Source organism: Sesamum indicum, linkage group LG13 (assembly GCF_026168435.1).
Source record: "Sesamum indicum cultivar Baizhima isolate 11 linkage group LG13, ASM2616843v1, whole genome shotgun sequence".
Taxonomy (NCBI): Eukaryota; Viridiplantae; Streptophyta; class Magnoliopsida; order Lamiales; family Pedaliaceae; genus Sesamum; species Sesamum indicum.
The window spans coordinates 2,707,420-2,724,406 of NC_142669.1; the positions used below are offsets into that span (position 1 = coordinate 2,707,420).

Below are 16,987 nucleotides of genomic sequence, written 5' to 3' on the forward strand. Positions count from 1 at the left end.
CAAGGAGGTTGTTATGTGTCAGTTTTATCTCGCAGTATACAACTGGCATGTATATTCCTACTGGCGTGCTTTGGTGTGACGTATTGTCCAACATGTACAATATTGTCGATGCAATGAGGTGGAAGTGCCTTAGACTTGCTGTAATTGTGCATGAGCTGGATGTTGCCTCGCTGGTAGGTCAACAAAATTTAGGTTGATTGGGCTGTAGTGTTTCAACTTGTTGGTCATTAAAAGACTAGACTCTAAAAGATCAAGCGCATGTTCAATGAACCTACATTAAATCCATTTAATTATAAGTCCATCAATTTAAGGTCCTTGTCTTTTAATCCAATTAAAAGACACAAGCCCACTCTCTCTTTTAATTTATAAATTAAATCAAGCCTAATTAAATTAATCCAATTAATTTAAAAGACCTAAACCCAAAATTAACGAAGGAATGAAAAGATGGAATGTCAATAACTTTTTGAAAAAAATTAGCTTCCTTTTCTCTTCCTTCACCATCTATACTTCAATATCTGAACTTGAACAGATTCCTCTCCCCTTATTCAAGATGGTTTTCCTCTTCTCCCATGGCACCCTTTTTAATTTTTAAATTTTTTAGTGCTAATGCCGTTCAAGTAGTTTATTAATCTACAAAATGTCGTCTGAGTTTCTTATTCTTTCTTTTTCACTTTTTGTGCAAGACAATAACAATATTTCCCACATTTCAAGTGAGTTGCAAGAGTACCATATTTGGATAAATTGCGCCAGGCTACATTGAATTGTTGGTTGTCAATGGTCTTCCTAAAGAAACCTCGATTTCAATTAATTTTGCTTTAAGGTATGGGAAATTATTTATCCTTGATTGACTATAAAGTTTTTTCATGGTGCAACCAACTTTAGTCCTTCTAAGGTACTTAAGTGTGGTCTTGACTGTAGTGCTGTCAGCTCATCGGCACATGCCTGATATCTGCTCGTTATGCTCAAAGAAAAAGCGACATCTGGCATTGTGCACTGCACAGCATACTGTATGCTAGCTACGACTGAAGCATAGGGTACGCCAAACATTTTTCTAAACTCCTCATCAGTCTTAGGAGACTGTTTTTGGACAGCTTAACCTCATGCCTCATAGGAAGGCATCCTCATTTGGAGTTTTTATCTTGAATCTCTTCAAGACTTTCTCAACATACAAGATTTGGGTCATTCGTAACATCTTTTTAGATCTATTCCGAATAATCTTGATGCCTAGGATGTAGGAAGCTTCACCCATATCCTTCATGGAGAATTGTGTGGACAACCATGCTTTAGTGTCACCTAACATCTTGACATCATTACCAATGAGCAAGATGTCGTCCACATAAAGCACTAGGAATGCAACTGGGCTCCCACTGACCTTCTTCTATATGAAAGGGTAAAATTCATTTTTGATGAAATCATAACTCTGTATGACCCAATCAAAGCGGATATTCCAGCTTCGGGAAACTTGTTTGAGACCATAGATGGACTTCTGGAGGTGCAGACCTTCTGCTGTTCTTCAACAGATGTGAAACCCTTCGGCTGATCCATATAGATGTCTTCCTCAACGAACCCATTAAGAAAAACCGTTTCTACGTCCATCTGCCATATTTCATAGTCATACCATGCAGCTAGGCGAGCATAATCTGAATGGACTTGGCCATGACTACAGGCGAATAGGTTTCCAAAATCGACCCCAGGTCATTGAGTATATCCTTTCGCTACAAGCCTGGCCTTAAAGGTAGTAACCTCTCCATAAGCTCCAAGCTTACGCTTGTAGACCCATTTACACCCAACAGGTTTAACACCCTTGGATAGGTCTACTAACGTCTAAACCTTATTTGAACTTAATATCATTCTCAATGAGCAAGATGTCATCCACGTAAAGCACTAGGAACGCAATTGAGCTCCCACTGACGTTTTGTATAGACAAGGATCAAAGCCGTTCTTGATGAAATCATAACCCCGTATGACCACATCCAAATGTATATTCCAACTTCGGAAGCTTGTCTGAGACCATAGATGGAGCTTTGGAGGTGGCAGACCTCTGCTATTCAGTAACAGATGCGAAACCGTTCGGTTGATCCATATAGATGCCTTCCTCAACGAACCCATTAAGGAAAGCCGTTTTCACTTCCGTTTGCCATATTTCATAGTCATACCATGCAGCTATTGCCAAATGGACTTGGCTATGGCTACGGGCGAATAGGTTTACTCAAAATCCATCCTAGGTCGTTGAGTAAACCTTTTTGCCACAAGCGTGGCCTTAAAGGTAGTAACCTCCCCGTCAGCTCCAAGCTTACATTTGTAGACCCATTTACACCCAACAGGTTTAACACCCTTAGGCGGTCTATCAAGGTCCAAACCTTATTTGAACTCATAGGGTCCATTTCAGATTTCATCGCCTCAACCCATTTTCCCAAATCGATATCCAACATCGCTTCTCCATAGGTCTTTGGATCATTATCCAATTGACTAGTCAAACCCAGAAATCCATACCTCTCAGGTTGTTGAGACAATCTGGTTGACCTTTAGAGGGCAGGAACATCGTTAGTGTGAACTATAGCGTAGATGATGTCACTACATCTGTTTGAGGTGTTGCCTCACTGGATTCCTCAAGAAGCAAATCCTCACGTTGGGTATTCGCTGGTAAACTATTTTCCAAGAACATTACGTTTCACGAGATAAAAATCTTTTGTTTAGAGGGATCATAGAAATAAAACCCCGCAGTTTCCTTAGGATAACCCACAAACCTTCACAAACTAGACCTTGAGTCCAGTTTGTCTCCCACTAGTCTTTTGACATATGCAAGGTTATCCCACACTCTTAAGTACTTGTAAGACGCAAGCTTGCCGTACCATATCTGATATGGCGTTTGGGTCATGATCTTAGAAGGCCCCATGTTCAACAACTTGGCTGTCGTCTTAAGAGCATATCTCCAGAACGATAAAGAGGCAGTTCGGTAAAACTCATCATGGATCGAACCATGTCCAATAAAGTTCGGTTACTCCTTTCACAGATACTGTTAAGTTATGGCGTTTTAGGAGGAGTCCACTGAGAGACAATTTCATTCTCTTTTAGGTAATCTAAAAATTCCCTACTTAAATACTCACCACCTAGATCCGATCGAAGGGTTTTAATTTTGCGACCAATTTGGTTTTCGACTTCAAGTCTGAACTCTTTAAACCTTTCGAAGGCCTCAGACTTGTACCTCATAAGGTAAACATAACCATACCTTGAGTGATCATTAGTAAAGGTTATGAAGCAGAAAAATCCACCTCTGGCTTGTGTATTCAGTGGCCCACACACGTATCGATGGATCAAATCCAACAGACCACTGGCAAGCGTACTTGGTCCTACAAAGGCTTCTTGGTCATCTTCCCTTTTAGACAAGACTCGCAGGCTGGTAAGTGATCCAAATCATCTATCTATAGATATTTTGAGTCTACTAACCTTTTAATCCTATCTTGAGAGATATGATCTAGCCTTGCATGCCAGATCTGTGTGTTTTCTTAATTTTTCATTTTACGTTTGTTTTGAGAAGTCATGACGAAATCATGTTGTTGGAGAATATAAAGACCATTATGAAGTTTGCCTAGCAAATGTGAAGAACCATTATTCATCAAATAAAAATAATTTTTACTAATCATAAACTCAAAACCAAAATTGTCCAATAATGAAATGAAAATGATATTCTTGATCATACTAGGTACATAATAGCAATCTTTCAATTCTATCATAACTTGATCACTAACAACTAACTGGACTATCCCTACAGCTTCAGCAGCAATAGCCTTGCCATCGCCAAGCTTCAGGACCACCTCGTCTTTACTTAGCTTTCTGCTTCTTTCCAGCACCTGCAAATCATTAAAGATGTAAGATCCACAACCGGTATCCAATACGCAAAAAGCAGACTTAGTTGTGATGTTAACCTCAGTAACAAATGTACCTACACTGGAGAGGAGCTTAGGGCACTCCGTCTTCCAATGGCCCTTTTCCTAGCAATGCATACAGACATCATTTGTCCTTATTGACTTGGAACCCACCTTTTTTTTTACATTTGCCCTTCCCCACCGGGGCAACAGGAGCGCTCAAAGCGGTTGCAGGGACGTTTGCCTTACCTTTCTTCCTCTTTCAGCGTCTGGCCCCCTTGCCTTTCGCTTTAGAGGTTGAAGCCTCCCCGACCAACACCTACGGTGCAAACTTTTTGGTTGTTGCCTCATATTAGACCAACATGTTAATTAACTCGTGTATGATCTTCTCAAGCCCATTCATGTTGTAGTTTATGAGAAACGAGTCGTAAAATGGAGGAAGTGACTAGAGAATCACGTCAATGTACGTGTCATTATCAAGCCCAGCTCGAAGATACTCGAGCATTTCCACGAGGAAAAGCATCTTGATCCCATACTCTTGCACGAAGGATCCCTTAGTCATCTTGGTGCCGAAAAATATTTTTTTGGCAATATATCTAATATGTCTATCCAGAACCGCATAAACATCTTTCATGTGGAGCATTATTGACACGACGTCATCATGCCTATCATCCTGTGTCTGGATATTATTTGTCATTGATGCCAATACAATGCTACGGACCTTCCTATTGTCCTCATGCCACCTTTCAAACATCACACATTCTTCAGATGTGGAACCCTCCGGTAAGGTCCTAGGAAGAGACTTATCCAGAATGTAAGTCTGGTTCTCGAAATTGAGACAATTCTCAAATTTCTAAGCCAATAATTATAGTTCGTTCTATTAATTTTGTTTGTCTCCAAAATCATGGTTAATGGATTCTTAGACATCTACATTCAAAATGTAAAGCAGAAAGTAACAAATTGATTATAATATTAAAATCATGGTTAATGGATTCTTAGACTTGGTCTTAAGTCATTAACTGCTCCCACTATTTCTTCAAAAGCCCATCACTCTTAAGTGGTGTTTCGGGAAATCATTTCCTAGTGGGCTCGGGTTCCACAAGCACAATTCTCCATGTCCCGCTTTTACGGGGAGGTAACCATTTCCATTCTCATCCAATGAGATCCCCAATATATTTTACCTCACCTCTTCACGTGCTTGCGAGGACTCCAAGAGAATCACATTACTCAATGTTAGACCCAACCCATTAATGAAATGAATATCTCAAATGTCGCCCCCCGCGACTTGTGAGAAGGGAAATAGGAGCATATTCTATTTGTTCACAATAATAGTGCAACTTTCTTCTATCTCAAATTTGCCACGACTCGTGAGGCCACAAAAAGGATGAAAGTAGCATCCACACTACATTATCGTGGATGGAAGGCTTGGAATTATCTAACCATTTGATTTAGTTCCATTTGGCCTAATATTTGCTTGGACCATCCAAGTGAGAGTTCAGGTTTATTGTGACTGAGACCTTATCATTATAACATTTTGCATGACAAAGTTTCAACGATTGAGTATAAACGCATTCCAAACACATCATACACCAAAAATTAAAACATTTACCACATGCAAAAACAAGCCTAGCATGCCCATGTTGGATGATCACAAGCCCAATCCTAAGTCACTCACTGAGCCCCCAATGAGTCCATGGTCAAAGTAGGGTGTGGCCTAACTATTACAAGATAGTAATCCATTATCATTCTAATAGGCTTTCCTCTTTCTTCTTCCTCCGTCCTGAGCTCCGTTCAACAAGCCTAGGCCTTAATCTTTTTGGAAGCTTACATTTATTCAAAATAAATAAAATCTCACATTCCTAACTACACTCATTACAATTGAAAATGAAAACCCCAATCAGAAGTTGGGGGGAGTACAAAAGGAGGGAGAAAGCAAGCCTTATTATTCAAAGGCTAAAAATAAAAGGAGTTAAAATAAAGAGGCACGCAGGCCTCACCCAACATAAAATAAAACCATATAATCGACCAGTGGGCTTCATGATCATCCCCATTTTTTATCCAATAAATAAAATTAACACATTTATATCAAATATAAATATGTTAAACAAATAAAAACAATCCATGTATTCAACAATTGATATCCAATATAAAATACCCAAAGAAAACATACTTAAATGCATAAAATAACATACTAATCATGCAATTAGAAAATGTATATCATCCATACATCTAATGTACAAATTTTCTTTCGTTTGTTTGGAAACCATTTCTAAATTAATTTAATGCACAATTTAATTTTAGAAAAATCCAATTTAACTATAATTACAATTAGCCAAAATTAATAATTTCATAAAAATTGCAGAAATTAGGATAATTGAACCTTTTGGAAACACAACATGCATGGCTACTGCCTACGCGCACCCGGCCGCGCGCCCTGTAGGCTAGTGACCTGTCGGTAGGGCAGCAACGGCTATAATGCTCTGTTTTTAAAATTTTTTTTTCTGAATTTCTGCAAATAAAATTGAAATAAAATCATGCATTTACAGAAAATTCAATTTTCAAAAAATGCATAGATTTTCATAATTTACAAGCAAATTAATACATATTTTCTAAACATATAATCATGCTTCAAAGACATAAAACATGATTTGTAAAAGCAAATTAAACACATTGTTCATACTGAACACATAATAACATGTTAGTCCTAAAACCACAACACCAAATCGGGCTCTGATACCACTGAAAAAATCAGTATGTCTCAAGAATGAGATGGAAGCGTGAAATAAAAAAGTTTAAAACCAGTTCAAAGAGTGTTCCATTTGAAATTCTCGGGCGTTTAGTGTTAGTCAAAAGCGTAATAATAAACATATAAACATACTAGACAAGTGGCTAAAGGATGAAACAAAAGGTATAGAGACATAACATGAGACTTTACCTTTTTGTTTCTTTAGAAAAGCAGCAACGTGCGTTGTTTCCTTTATATTCTCCCGTTCCGTTCACTTGAGAATTCAAACTAGAATTTATCTAAGTTGTCCACACCACAAAATAGAAAAAATATAGTTCATTTTCTATATCTAGATTAGGCAAAAACAAGAAGAAAAACAACTCCAAACAAAACACTATTATTTAGTACTTTTCGATTGTTTTATCTTCTAACTTGAATCCAATTCAGTATAGAACAAAAGGAGAATATTTTTGGAGAGAAAATTGAGGACAAATTCGTGGCTTAGGAGGAGGTTATGTTGGATATGTGTGTAGTTTTTGTATATCACATACAATTAAATTCAAAATTCAATAACTACTAAGTTTGCCTGCAAGGCAACCTATACAACTACATGCATATAACATCCAACCATGATAAGATAACTCCTCCATCATGTTCATTATGGTGAGGAGGTTTGACTCCTTCTTAACTCGCTCCAACCACCCTCAAAAGGGCTTGAACTTCAAATATGCACCAAGCTTGATTTAATCAAATTAAATCAAACCCAATCAAAGTCCATTGGATAATAATTAATTAAATTAATTTTAGCCCAACTAAGTCCAAGGATTCATTTAATCCAATTAAATAAATCTAAGTCCAAATGCTAATTAATTGATCAAATTAATTAATTAAGCCAAATCTAATAAATTAATCCAATTAATTTAAGGTGTTAAGCCAAAAAATTAATTAATTCTTGAGCCATCCATAAAATGGATTATTAAATAAATGATCCAATCATTTGTATATTCTCCTTGAATTAATTTAATCCAATTAAATTAATTTGTATCTTCTCGAATTAATTCCACCAATTCCATAGTGATTTGTGTGTGACTCTTTAGGTTCACCCTCAACTAGACTTAGGCTTTGTCCAACGCAACAATTAATTAAATCCAATCTAATTAATTTATTTTTAATTAACTATTAATCCAGAATTTTCGTCATCATGTGTGTTCGTCTAGCAACGATCCATGGCACTAGAGAATAGGTGAATATTGGCATGGACATTTAGACTCCCGAGTACCATATGGGTACGGTCCTTCCATCATCCGTCTCCCGATCTAAGTCTAGGGTATGGAATTGGGTGTCGATTCCCATCCTGGACCAGACACTATGCTCAATAACACGAGATGCGTTTGCTCTATTAATTGACGTAGGAAACCATTCCCTACTCAACCGATCGATGTGGCCACAGACTCTAAGAGCACGAACTATCTCAGAGCACATAGGAGACTCGACTGTCATATGCTGACAGGTGATGGATTCTATCTTGGAACCCACCGTACTCACTACATATTTTGATTACACTGAACAATACTTGTAATGGCCATATCCAAGATACAGTCATCTTTCATCAAATTCAAGATACAACCATCATATGCATGTAACTGTCATGGTTCCTCAAGTCCAAGGACTAATCCCATACTATTGGAGTCAGGAAGATCTAGTCATACCAGCCAAGCCTCTATGGCTTCCATATGATGATTTCCCGCGAGTTAGTTCAGTCGGCTTAACAACCTTGTCAACCACTCACTAACATTACATAGACGTCCAACGTCTGTCGCCGATGAAATACGACACTCATCCAATGAATGCAATTTTAGTGTAAGTTCCAATAGGACTTTCAATGTCCAGTTTCGAGGTCCTCGACTTCGAACGTTTCAAGCCTAACCATCAGAAGTTGGTTTCATAACCACCATCTAATTCGCAACCCAACTACATAGGTTGTACAATTTGGTTTGGGGCTTTGTTATGATGTTAAGCTTGTAAACATGATCAGTGAGCATAACAACTACCATTGCCAGATAATGAATTATCACTTTATTAATAAACAATGTTAAAATTACGTTGAAATTGTCAGAACAGATTACATAAATGCCAATCCAATTAGCTTTTTGGTCACCTATTCTAACACTTGATAATTCATCCCATAATTTTTGTATCTTAGTGAAATATATTGCAACTGACAGGTTTCCCTGGTTGTTTGACGCAATTTTCCTCTCAATTTGGTAAAGGTCCATTACTCTCACCAAATCAAACCTCCAAATCCAGCCATAAATTTCTAGCCGAAGTGGTGTAGAAGAATGCCTCCGCCATATCTTTCGTGATGGAGTTCAAGATCCAAGATACTAGAATACAGTTTGTTCTTTGTCATTGCTCTTTCATTTTTGTCTTCAGTCGGTTTACTGCATGAGTCATCTATGAATCCCAACTTTTGTTTAGCCCCAAGTGCAAACTTAATTGATCGTACCTAAGAAAAATAATTGCTCCCATCAAATGGTACTGAGACGAAATTCATCCTTGGGTAGTCTCCTCCTTGCAACTTCAGGCTCTCCGAGATCAATTGAGGCTTCCGAGCCTCTTTTCCAGCAATTTCTGTCATGTTCTTGTTCCTTAGTAGGTGATACTCAAGAGGGAAAGCAAATCCTCAAGAATCTGAAAAAAACAAAAGACTCTTTGATCAAGAAGAGACTAGAGATCATCACAAGATGCCTCTGATACCATGCTGAAATTCCAATAAATTGTTAGTGAAAGCAATGGCAAAATTAAAATGGGCAGCTCCTGAATAGAAGAAAAGGAAGTCTATTCTTTCTGTATATACAGCTTGTAAGCAGGCCCCTTTAAATAAGTAATCAACCCAAATAACTATCTAAGTAAATTAACTGTAATTTAACTAAGTAACCCGTTAATCATAAAATACATAAAACGCATTTTTACATAAGCAACTGAAAGCGCGACTTCTGCAGTGCAGCTTCCTCTCCTTAGCAAGAAGCTCTTCTTCAAACAGCTTCAGAACCACTGTACCTGCTGTAGCTGAATCCATCAACTTCAGCAGGACCAAATATTTTCAGACTCAAGAACAAGATAGCAGGACATTACTAAATTTCCTGGTGAAGAAAATGTTTAACCACTTCTCTTTCCTTTCAATCTAATTTGAAAGGATGAAGCTTGCATCTTTAAAACTGAAAGTAGAAAATAAGAAGATTGAAGAAAGAAATCAAATTAGAAATAAAGATTATAACAATAAGAAAGTGGAGAGATGTTGTCAGCTATGAATTTAGGTGCCGATCAGTTGTGCTGGGTAACAATTTCATGGCATTTTACTGGTAGAAAATAATGCAAATATAATGTGAAAAAGCATCAGGCAGAAAATAATGCAAATAAAACTCTTGGAGCCAACTAACTGCCTTTTCGTTTGTTGTTAGAATGTGTTTAATATTTTAATTACGTCAAATTGTCTGAATACAAGAGAGTTGAATAATGCTTATAAAATAATCAAAAACCATTCAAATATTGTGCCTGATAAGTGGAATGATATAATACATTTCTGTTGTTGATATTCCCATATTTTTTTAAATATGATGTTTACTTTTGGATTTATTTATGATATTTTAGGTGCTTTCGTGAAAGAAAGAGCAAGTTGCAAGAAAAGATTTCAAGTACTAGAAAAGCCCAAAATATAGCAAAAAGCGTATCAATAATAACCTGTAATCCACAAATTATCAGATATTTAGCAGACAGAAGATCGAAGTCAGTTTAACCCGTGAGCCACGGGATATCAGAAATCCAATAGAGGATCGAATCAAGAATAACCCATGATCCACGGGTTATTAGACATGCGCTAGGCGGAAATGAAGAATCGCCAACATAATTGTTGAGTAAAAATATTATATGGAGTAGTTTATTACCTTGTAATTATGTTGAGAAGTTTGGTAGGATTAGAATTAGAAATGAAAGAGGCAAAGTTAGATTAAACATAGGAATCTCTTCTTCTCTTACCACATTTGGGGAATTGATATAAATAGGAGGAAGAGAAGAAGGCTGATGAGGTTCTTTTGGCTGGAGACAAAAGGTTGAAAATCACTGCACTCGGAGAAGAAGACGAGAAAATAAGTGGAGAAGTTGATCTGGCGCCAGAATGACAGACCGTTCACGCCCGACCTTCAACTCCATGAGTTTTTCAATATTCTTTCCTTTTGTATTCATCTAGTTAGGTCGAACTAATTTTATTTTTGCTAGGGCTTTTAGGAACCTAACTGTGACAATGTTTTAAATATTTTATCAAATTTATCTTCAGCTTTGTTTTTGTATATCCATGTGTTATTGTGCTTGTTTTTATAATTTGAGAGTCTGATCAACTTTTAAAATTTAATTAATTATGTTGATGCACTGAAAGAAAATTTGACATAGGTAATACATTGTGTGAATAGAACGATATGTAGACATACAGAGACGTGATTCATCTGGTTATACAAATTTTTTATAGATCTTAATGCATTATTGTCACGAGTTTTAGATTGGAGAAATCCACTATTTCTTTGATAATAATAGGTTTGATATAACTTGAGAGAGTATATTGAATTAACTTGAGAAAAATCTTTGTGTATGAAAATATTATCTGCTAGACTAATTTGTTAATCCTGCATTCATTAGATCAATTAAGTGGACCAATAGCCTTAACATCTTTCTTACTCCTTAATTTCTCCAACACGTTCATTTAGCTTATTTTTGTTAATAATTATTTTTAGTAGTGGTAGTAGTAGTCTATAACCTGTTTTACGATCGTTGAGATAAGCATAGATTAGTTGTAATTTTGGTAATTATTTCATTTAAATTCTCGTAAGAATGAAGTTTATTATACAACTCGATAATTAGTGCATTTGCTAGTAACTTGCATATATTTTAGCAATCAAATTTTTGACGCCATTATCAGGGAATTGTGTGAATAAGAGAGAGTTGAATAATGCTTGTAAAATAATTAAAAACACTCACAAAATACTGCCCAAAACCAATAATTCCGACAAAAGCAATCTGCATAAAATATTAGAGTCTCATCTTTCACACTCCACTACAACTCACCTCATCTCTATTACATGTAATAGGTGTCAATTAGATTGACGATTTTGAAAATCATTCAAATAATTTTTATTTAGGCGATATTGTCTTGATGAATATAGTAAGTATTCATCTTTGATACATGTATCTGTTGTGCTTATCGAATTACATTAAATACTACTTTGACGTCACAACAAGATGTCAACAGACCACTAACCCATGTAGTTAGGTTGTACATTAGATGGTTTCTATAAAACCAACTTTTAAGGGTTGGTTTGAAATGTTCCAAGTCGAAGACCTCGAAACTAAGCATCGAGAGTTCTACTGAGATTTGCATTGTGTATTGTATTCATTAGATGAGTGTCGCGTTTTATCAGCGACAGACGTTGGACGTCTATGCAATTTCAGTAGTTTAGTTGATAAGTTGGTAAACTGACTGAGTTGACTCGCGGGGATCGTCATGTAGAAGCCTTAGAGGCTTGGTCGGTATGATTTGAGTCCTTGGCTTTGGTAGTACGGGAGTAGTCCTCAAACTTAAAGAATCACGACAGTCATGTGCATATGATAACTGTATCTTGGATCTGTGCGAGAGGTGATTGTATCACAGACATGATCATCATAAGCCTTGTCTAGTACAGTCGGAGTATGTAGGAAGGACTGTGAGTTCCAAGAGGAGGATATGTCCCCTATCTGTATATGACAGAGGTATTTCCTATTAACTCAGAGATGTGTTAACACTCCATAAACTGTGGCCACAATCGTTGATCGAATAGGAAAAGGAGGTTCCTATATCGAGAAACTTGGCGTAATGCGGTATCAAGTATTAAACATAGACGCTTAGTCCAGGATGAGAACAGACACCTAATTCCATGCCCTAGACTAAGGCTGGGAGATAGTAGATAGAAGGATCGTACCCGTATAAACACGAGAGCCTAAATGTTCATACGAGAATTCACCGAGTCTCTAGTGCCATGGACGGTTGCTAGACGACCACCCATAGTAATGGGCTTTCTTGATTAAACTTTAATCAAGAATTATTAATTAAATTAGATTTAATTAATAATAGTGTTAGACATTAGCCCAAGACTAGCTGAAAGCTGAACCTAAATAGTCACACACAAATCACCGAAAAGGAACAAAGAATTAATATGGAATTAATTCCACAAGTAATTGGATTACTTACAAAGAGAGATCCACTGGATGAAAAAAGGCACAAGAATAAATTAATAAGATTAATTTATATTGGGCTTGTCCTTATATCTTATGAAGTAATAAGGATAATTTGGTCTTATGTATTTTATTAGATTAAATACAAATTGTGCTCCATAAAATTATTTTTTTATTAAATTAGATTTAAATAAAAATTCATTGAGTTTGCATTTTCTTAAGCATAAAAATCAACCAAGCCCATTATTTTGAGCCCATGAAAAAATTTATGGAAGGAAATAAATGGCTAATAAATGGTATTTTTTGGAACGTGCAATTCTAACCATTTTGGGGAACTCTTTATTTTGAATAAAGAGAAATATACTTTGTAGATAATAAAATTGCATTTACAAATATTCTTAAGTATCAAACAAGGTTATATATATGTAATAGAATTATTTGAGAAATAATTATAATCACAATTACACAATAAAAAAATTCCCCGTCCTCTTCCTCTAGCAATCGGCCGCCCCCTCTCTTTCTTGCACAAGGTGCAATTTTTTCTCTCCTTCTCTTCTAGCAAAGAGAATGTAGAGATCCCGACTCCTGGTGTGGACGAATTAGATGGCTACTATGTTGAAGCCTCAAGTGAAGGATATTTCAAGCGAACGTGAAAAATGAAAGGTATCGTTTTTACTCTTGTATTTCCGATTTCATACTTTATACATTAGCCCCATGTCTATTTTTATTTTAGTACATTGAATATCCGAGAACTCCAAGGGTACACCCTTTAGATTAGTTTAATTCTTACGATTGTTTTTGTTATTGCACATTTTATTTTATCACTTCCGCCAACATATTTTCGGGTCATACTACACGATCCTTCAATCTGGTCGATGCCTCTAAAACCAAGAACACAACAATGTACACACTAATCTGAGTTGAACCACCCCACTCTTCACTTCATTAACTAACTGTTCTAAGAAACAACAACATTTTCAAGATTGGATCAGCTCATGGACAAACATTTTCAGAAAATTAAGGAAAGAAATTAATTAGAGAAAAATAATTAAAATTTGAACAATAAAAGAAGTAAAGGGGCTGCTATTGGTGCCAATTAGTTGCATATGGGATGAGCACAAAATACCAACATCTGACCTAAATTAGCTGATGTATATTAGTAAAAAATATTAACTTGTGAGGGTAAAAGAGTAATTTAACATTTATGGGTACACCTTAAACATATATACCTCACCACACCATATAATTTCCAACACCCCTATAAATACTAAAATACTAATTTTTTAATCTAAGTTACTATTCATTGACAAGACATCCCACTCTTGAAAATTACACATTTTGCGGCAATTGCATTTGACCGGGTGTGCAATTCCGTTGCGGTAAAATCCCGATTTAATCCTTTAGAAAAAAAACCTCGACTATATCATTGGCGCCGTCTGTGGGAAAAAAATTTACCTCAACGTTGAGCATGCAGACCAGGTCCCGAGCCCGTGACGTACACGATCTAGACGCAATCCCAGAAGCCCAAGCAAATGGAATAGAACAGAACCCCCCTGGCAAACAGTCAGTTCCTCAGGAGATAACCCCCCTAACGCACCAGCAGACACCCCTCAATGGGGGACTCCCCTCATCACATCAAAAATCTCCGGCCGTGCCCCCAACAGGAGTACTCCCCCCGGATGCTCCACCCCAAGAACCGATGATTCAGCTGACACAGGAGGCCTTACTAGCCTTGATTCGAGACGCATCTACACGAGCTGCGGCTCAAGCCGTGGCCTAATTTGTGGCGCAACAACCAGTGAACCCCCCCCTCCTTCCCCTTGCAGAAGTCGAGAACTATCCTCGGCTCCCGAGGAGGAGGAGCAGAGGCGAGAGGAAGTAAACAGCCGGATTTCCAGACCCAAAGTTGCACAAACTCAAGATCAGAATCTCCATAATTAAGAATCTCTCGCCCCCCCCCCCCCACCAACTTGGGGAGCCGAGGATTCCCACTTGCCGTTGGGTGTGGCACCTCCAAGACGGATCCCATTTGCCTCCAACATTCGGGCAGAGGCGCTCCCAGCTCATCTCAAGGTGTCGAATCTGTCGGAGTATGATGGAAGGGGAGACCCACAAAAACACTTACACAAATTTTACGCCAAGATTGATTGGTACGATTTAAGTGACGCCGCTTACTGCAAGATCTTCCGCACTACGCTGTCAAAACGCGCATTAGCCTGGTTCAACCAACTGCCCGCTGGAACTATTTCTAGCCTTGAGCAATTGGTTCAACGCTTCTTGCACCACTTCTCTATGAACAAAAAAGTTCCGAAAACTGCCGCATCTCTATTCACCATTCGCCAAAGGGAGGGTGAAACTTTGAGAGACTACATCCACAGATTCGTGGACGCAGTGCACGAAGTTCTCCATGTTAATCATGAGTTGTTGGCTAGTATCATCCAACAGAACCTACTACCGGGAAGATTCAAGGAGTCCATAGCCGGCAAGCCCCCTAGCACTATGGAAGATTTGCTCGTGCGGTCCCTGAAATACATTCGGATTGAGGAGTCTAATACTTTAGATCCTTCCTTTAGCGGCAAAAGGAAAGGTCGGGAAGAGGAAAAGGAGCCGAAAAAGAAAGAGGAACGCAAGCACGTACCTCCGGCGGGGTTTGCTCACTACACCCCCTTGAACGCTCCTAGGAGGGAGATATTGATAGTGGCGGAACAGCAAGAGCTAATCAGTCAATGGCCGACAAAGATGAAAGATAACCCCAAGAGAGTCAATTCCGATAAGTATTGCCATTTTCACCAGGAGAGGGGACACACGACGGAGGAATGCCATCACCTGAAGAATGAGATAGAAAAATTGATCCAGCGGGGACACTTAAAGGAATATGTCAACCATTATCTACAAGGACGCCAGTTTGACCGTGGGCCGAATGTGCCAACTCCTCATGATGATAACTATCCCACCGCAGGAGTTATCCCGTGACCTAAAAAAGATCAACAAGCCACGAAGGAGTAACTCAGAGTTCATGTAGCGGAAAAATCATTTTTTGGCTATTCACTTGTAATAGGAGAAAACTCGAGTAGTAGCTCAACATATCTTTCTCCTCTTTTGATTTCTCCAAAAATATTGTACTTCGAATTTTAAGTAATGGAGTTAGTTTTTTTTGTTGTAGTCCCAACAAACGAGACGAATATAGACGTAGAGATCCTTGAAGTTTCACGAGGACCCTTGAGGCAAAATCATCATTGTCATATAGACAAAAGTCACCATTGTCCCGGGACCCCCTAAATGGAACTTTCATTGAGATCCTGGTCGATAATGTCGCCCCGAAAACTTTACATCCCTTTGAAGTTGATAAAAGACCGACTCCGGGACATTAAGTATCCTTTGAGGCAACATCCCCTTATCAAATTCTTGAGGCAATGCCTCGGCATAAAAATGTTGAACTCGGAAAATTTTGCCCCCCCCTTCCGAAGTTGGTAAAAATCTAACTCCGGGACATGAGCAAAAACATCCCTTGAGGCAACATCTGATGAATGCAAATCATAAAAGAACAAAACAACAACTTAGTGAGTGTAGTGACTACATCTATGAAAGTGGAGGACTATCGAGTTGCCTACCAAAATTTTCAACTTAATGGATGGTGAAAAAATCACCTCAAGAGGCTACGTCCTTGAAAAAAATTTGCATTGCTTCATCTTCTCCAAAGTCTTGGAGGGCTCTATCACCGCATGTAAGAATTATTTACAGGAGTCTCTCTTGGAGATGACGTCGAAATCCTCAAGACAAATGAAAAAATTTAGCGGAAGAGATGAATAAACTCTGAATAACTCCTACTAATAGAGAATGGGAACAAGCATTATCAAGAAATATTTGATGGTGTAGTCGTTGGAGTTTTCACTTTCCGCACTTTTGACCTGGGTTCGAAACCCAGGGGACGCAAAAATAAGCACCTCCTCTCAACACTTGAAAACTCAAGCCAAGCTTGAGGAGGGCTCGAGCTACATCACCTGGTGCGCCGCATCCCAGCTGGTGCACCAGCTTGAGGCACGAGCTGGGCTCGGGTGCACCAGGTGGTGCATCCCGCCGCCTCAGCCGTGCGCGCGCCCGCGCCAGCCCCAGCTTGAGGCAAATGCCTCGAGCTGGA

General features: G+C 38.2%; 2 protein-coding genes across 2 annotated transcripts; one reads left to right on the forward strand and one right to left on the reverse strand.

Annotated features, from left to right (window-relative positions):
* Positions 1 to 4,311: 4,311 nt before the first annotated feature.
* LOC105162784 (uncharacterized) lies at positions 4,312 to 8,943 on the reverse strand. The gene is made up of 2 exons (XM_011080905.1): positions 8,887 to 8,943; positions 4,312 to 4,686 (listed from the first exon to the last, which is right to left on the reverse strand). The coding sequence occupies exons 1-2, from the start codon at positions 8,941 to 8,943 to the stop codon at positions 4,312 to 4,314; spliced, it is 432 nt and encodes a 143-aa protein (XP_011079207.1).
* A 6,198-nt stretch (positions 8,944 to 15,141) lies between these two features.
* Positions 15,142 to 15,822, forward strand: LOC105162785 (uncharacterized). Its single transcript, XM_011080906.1, has one exon. The coding sequence runs from the start codon at positions 15,142 to 15,144 to the stop codon at positions 15,820 to 15,822; it is 681 nt and encodes a 226-aa protein (XP_011079208.1).
* The last annotated feature ends 1,165 nt before the right edge of the window (positions 15,823 to 16,987 follow it).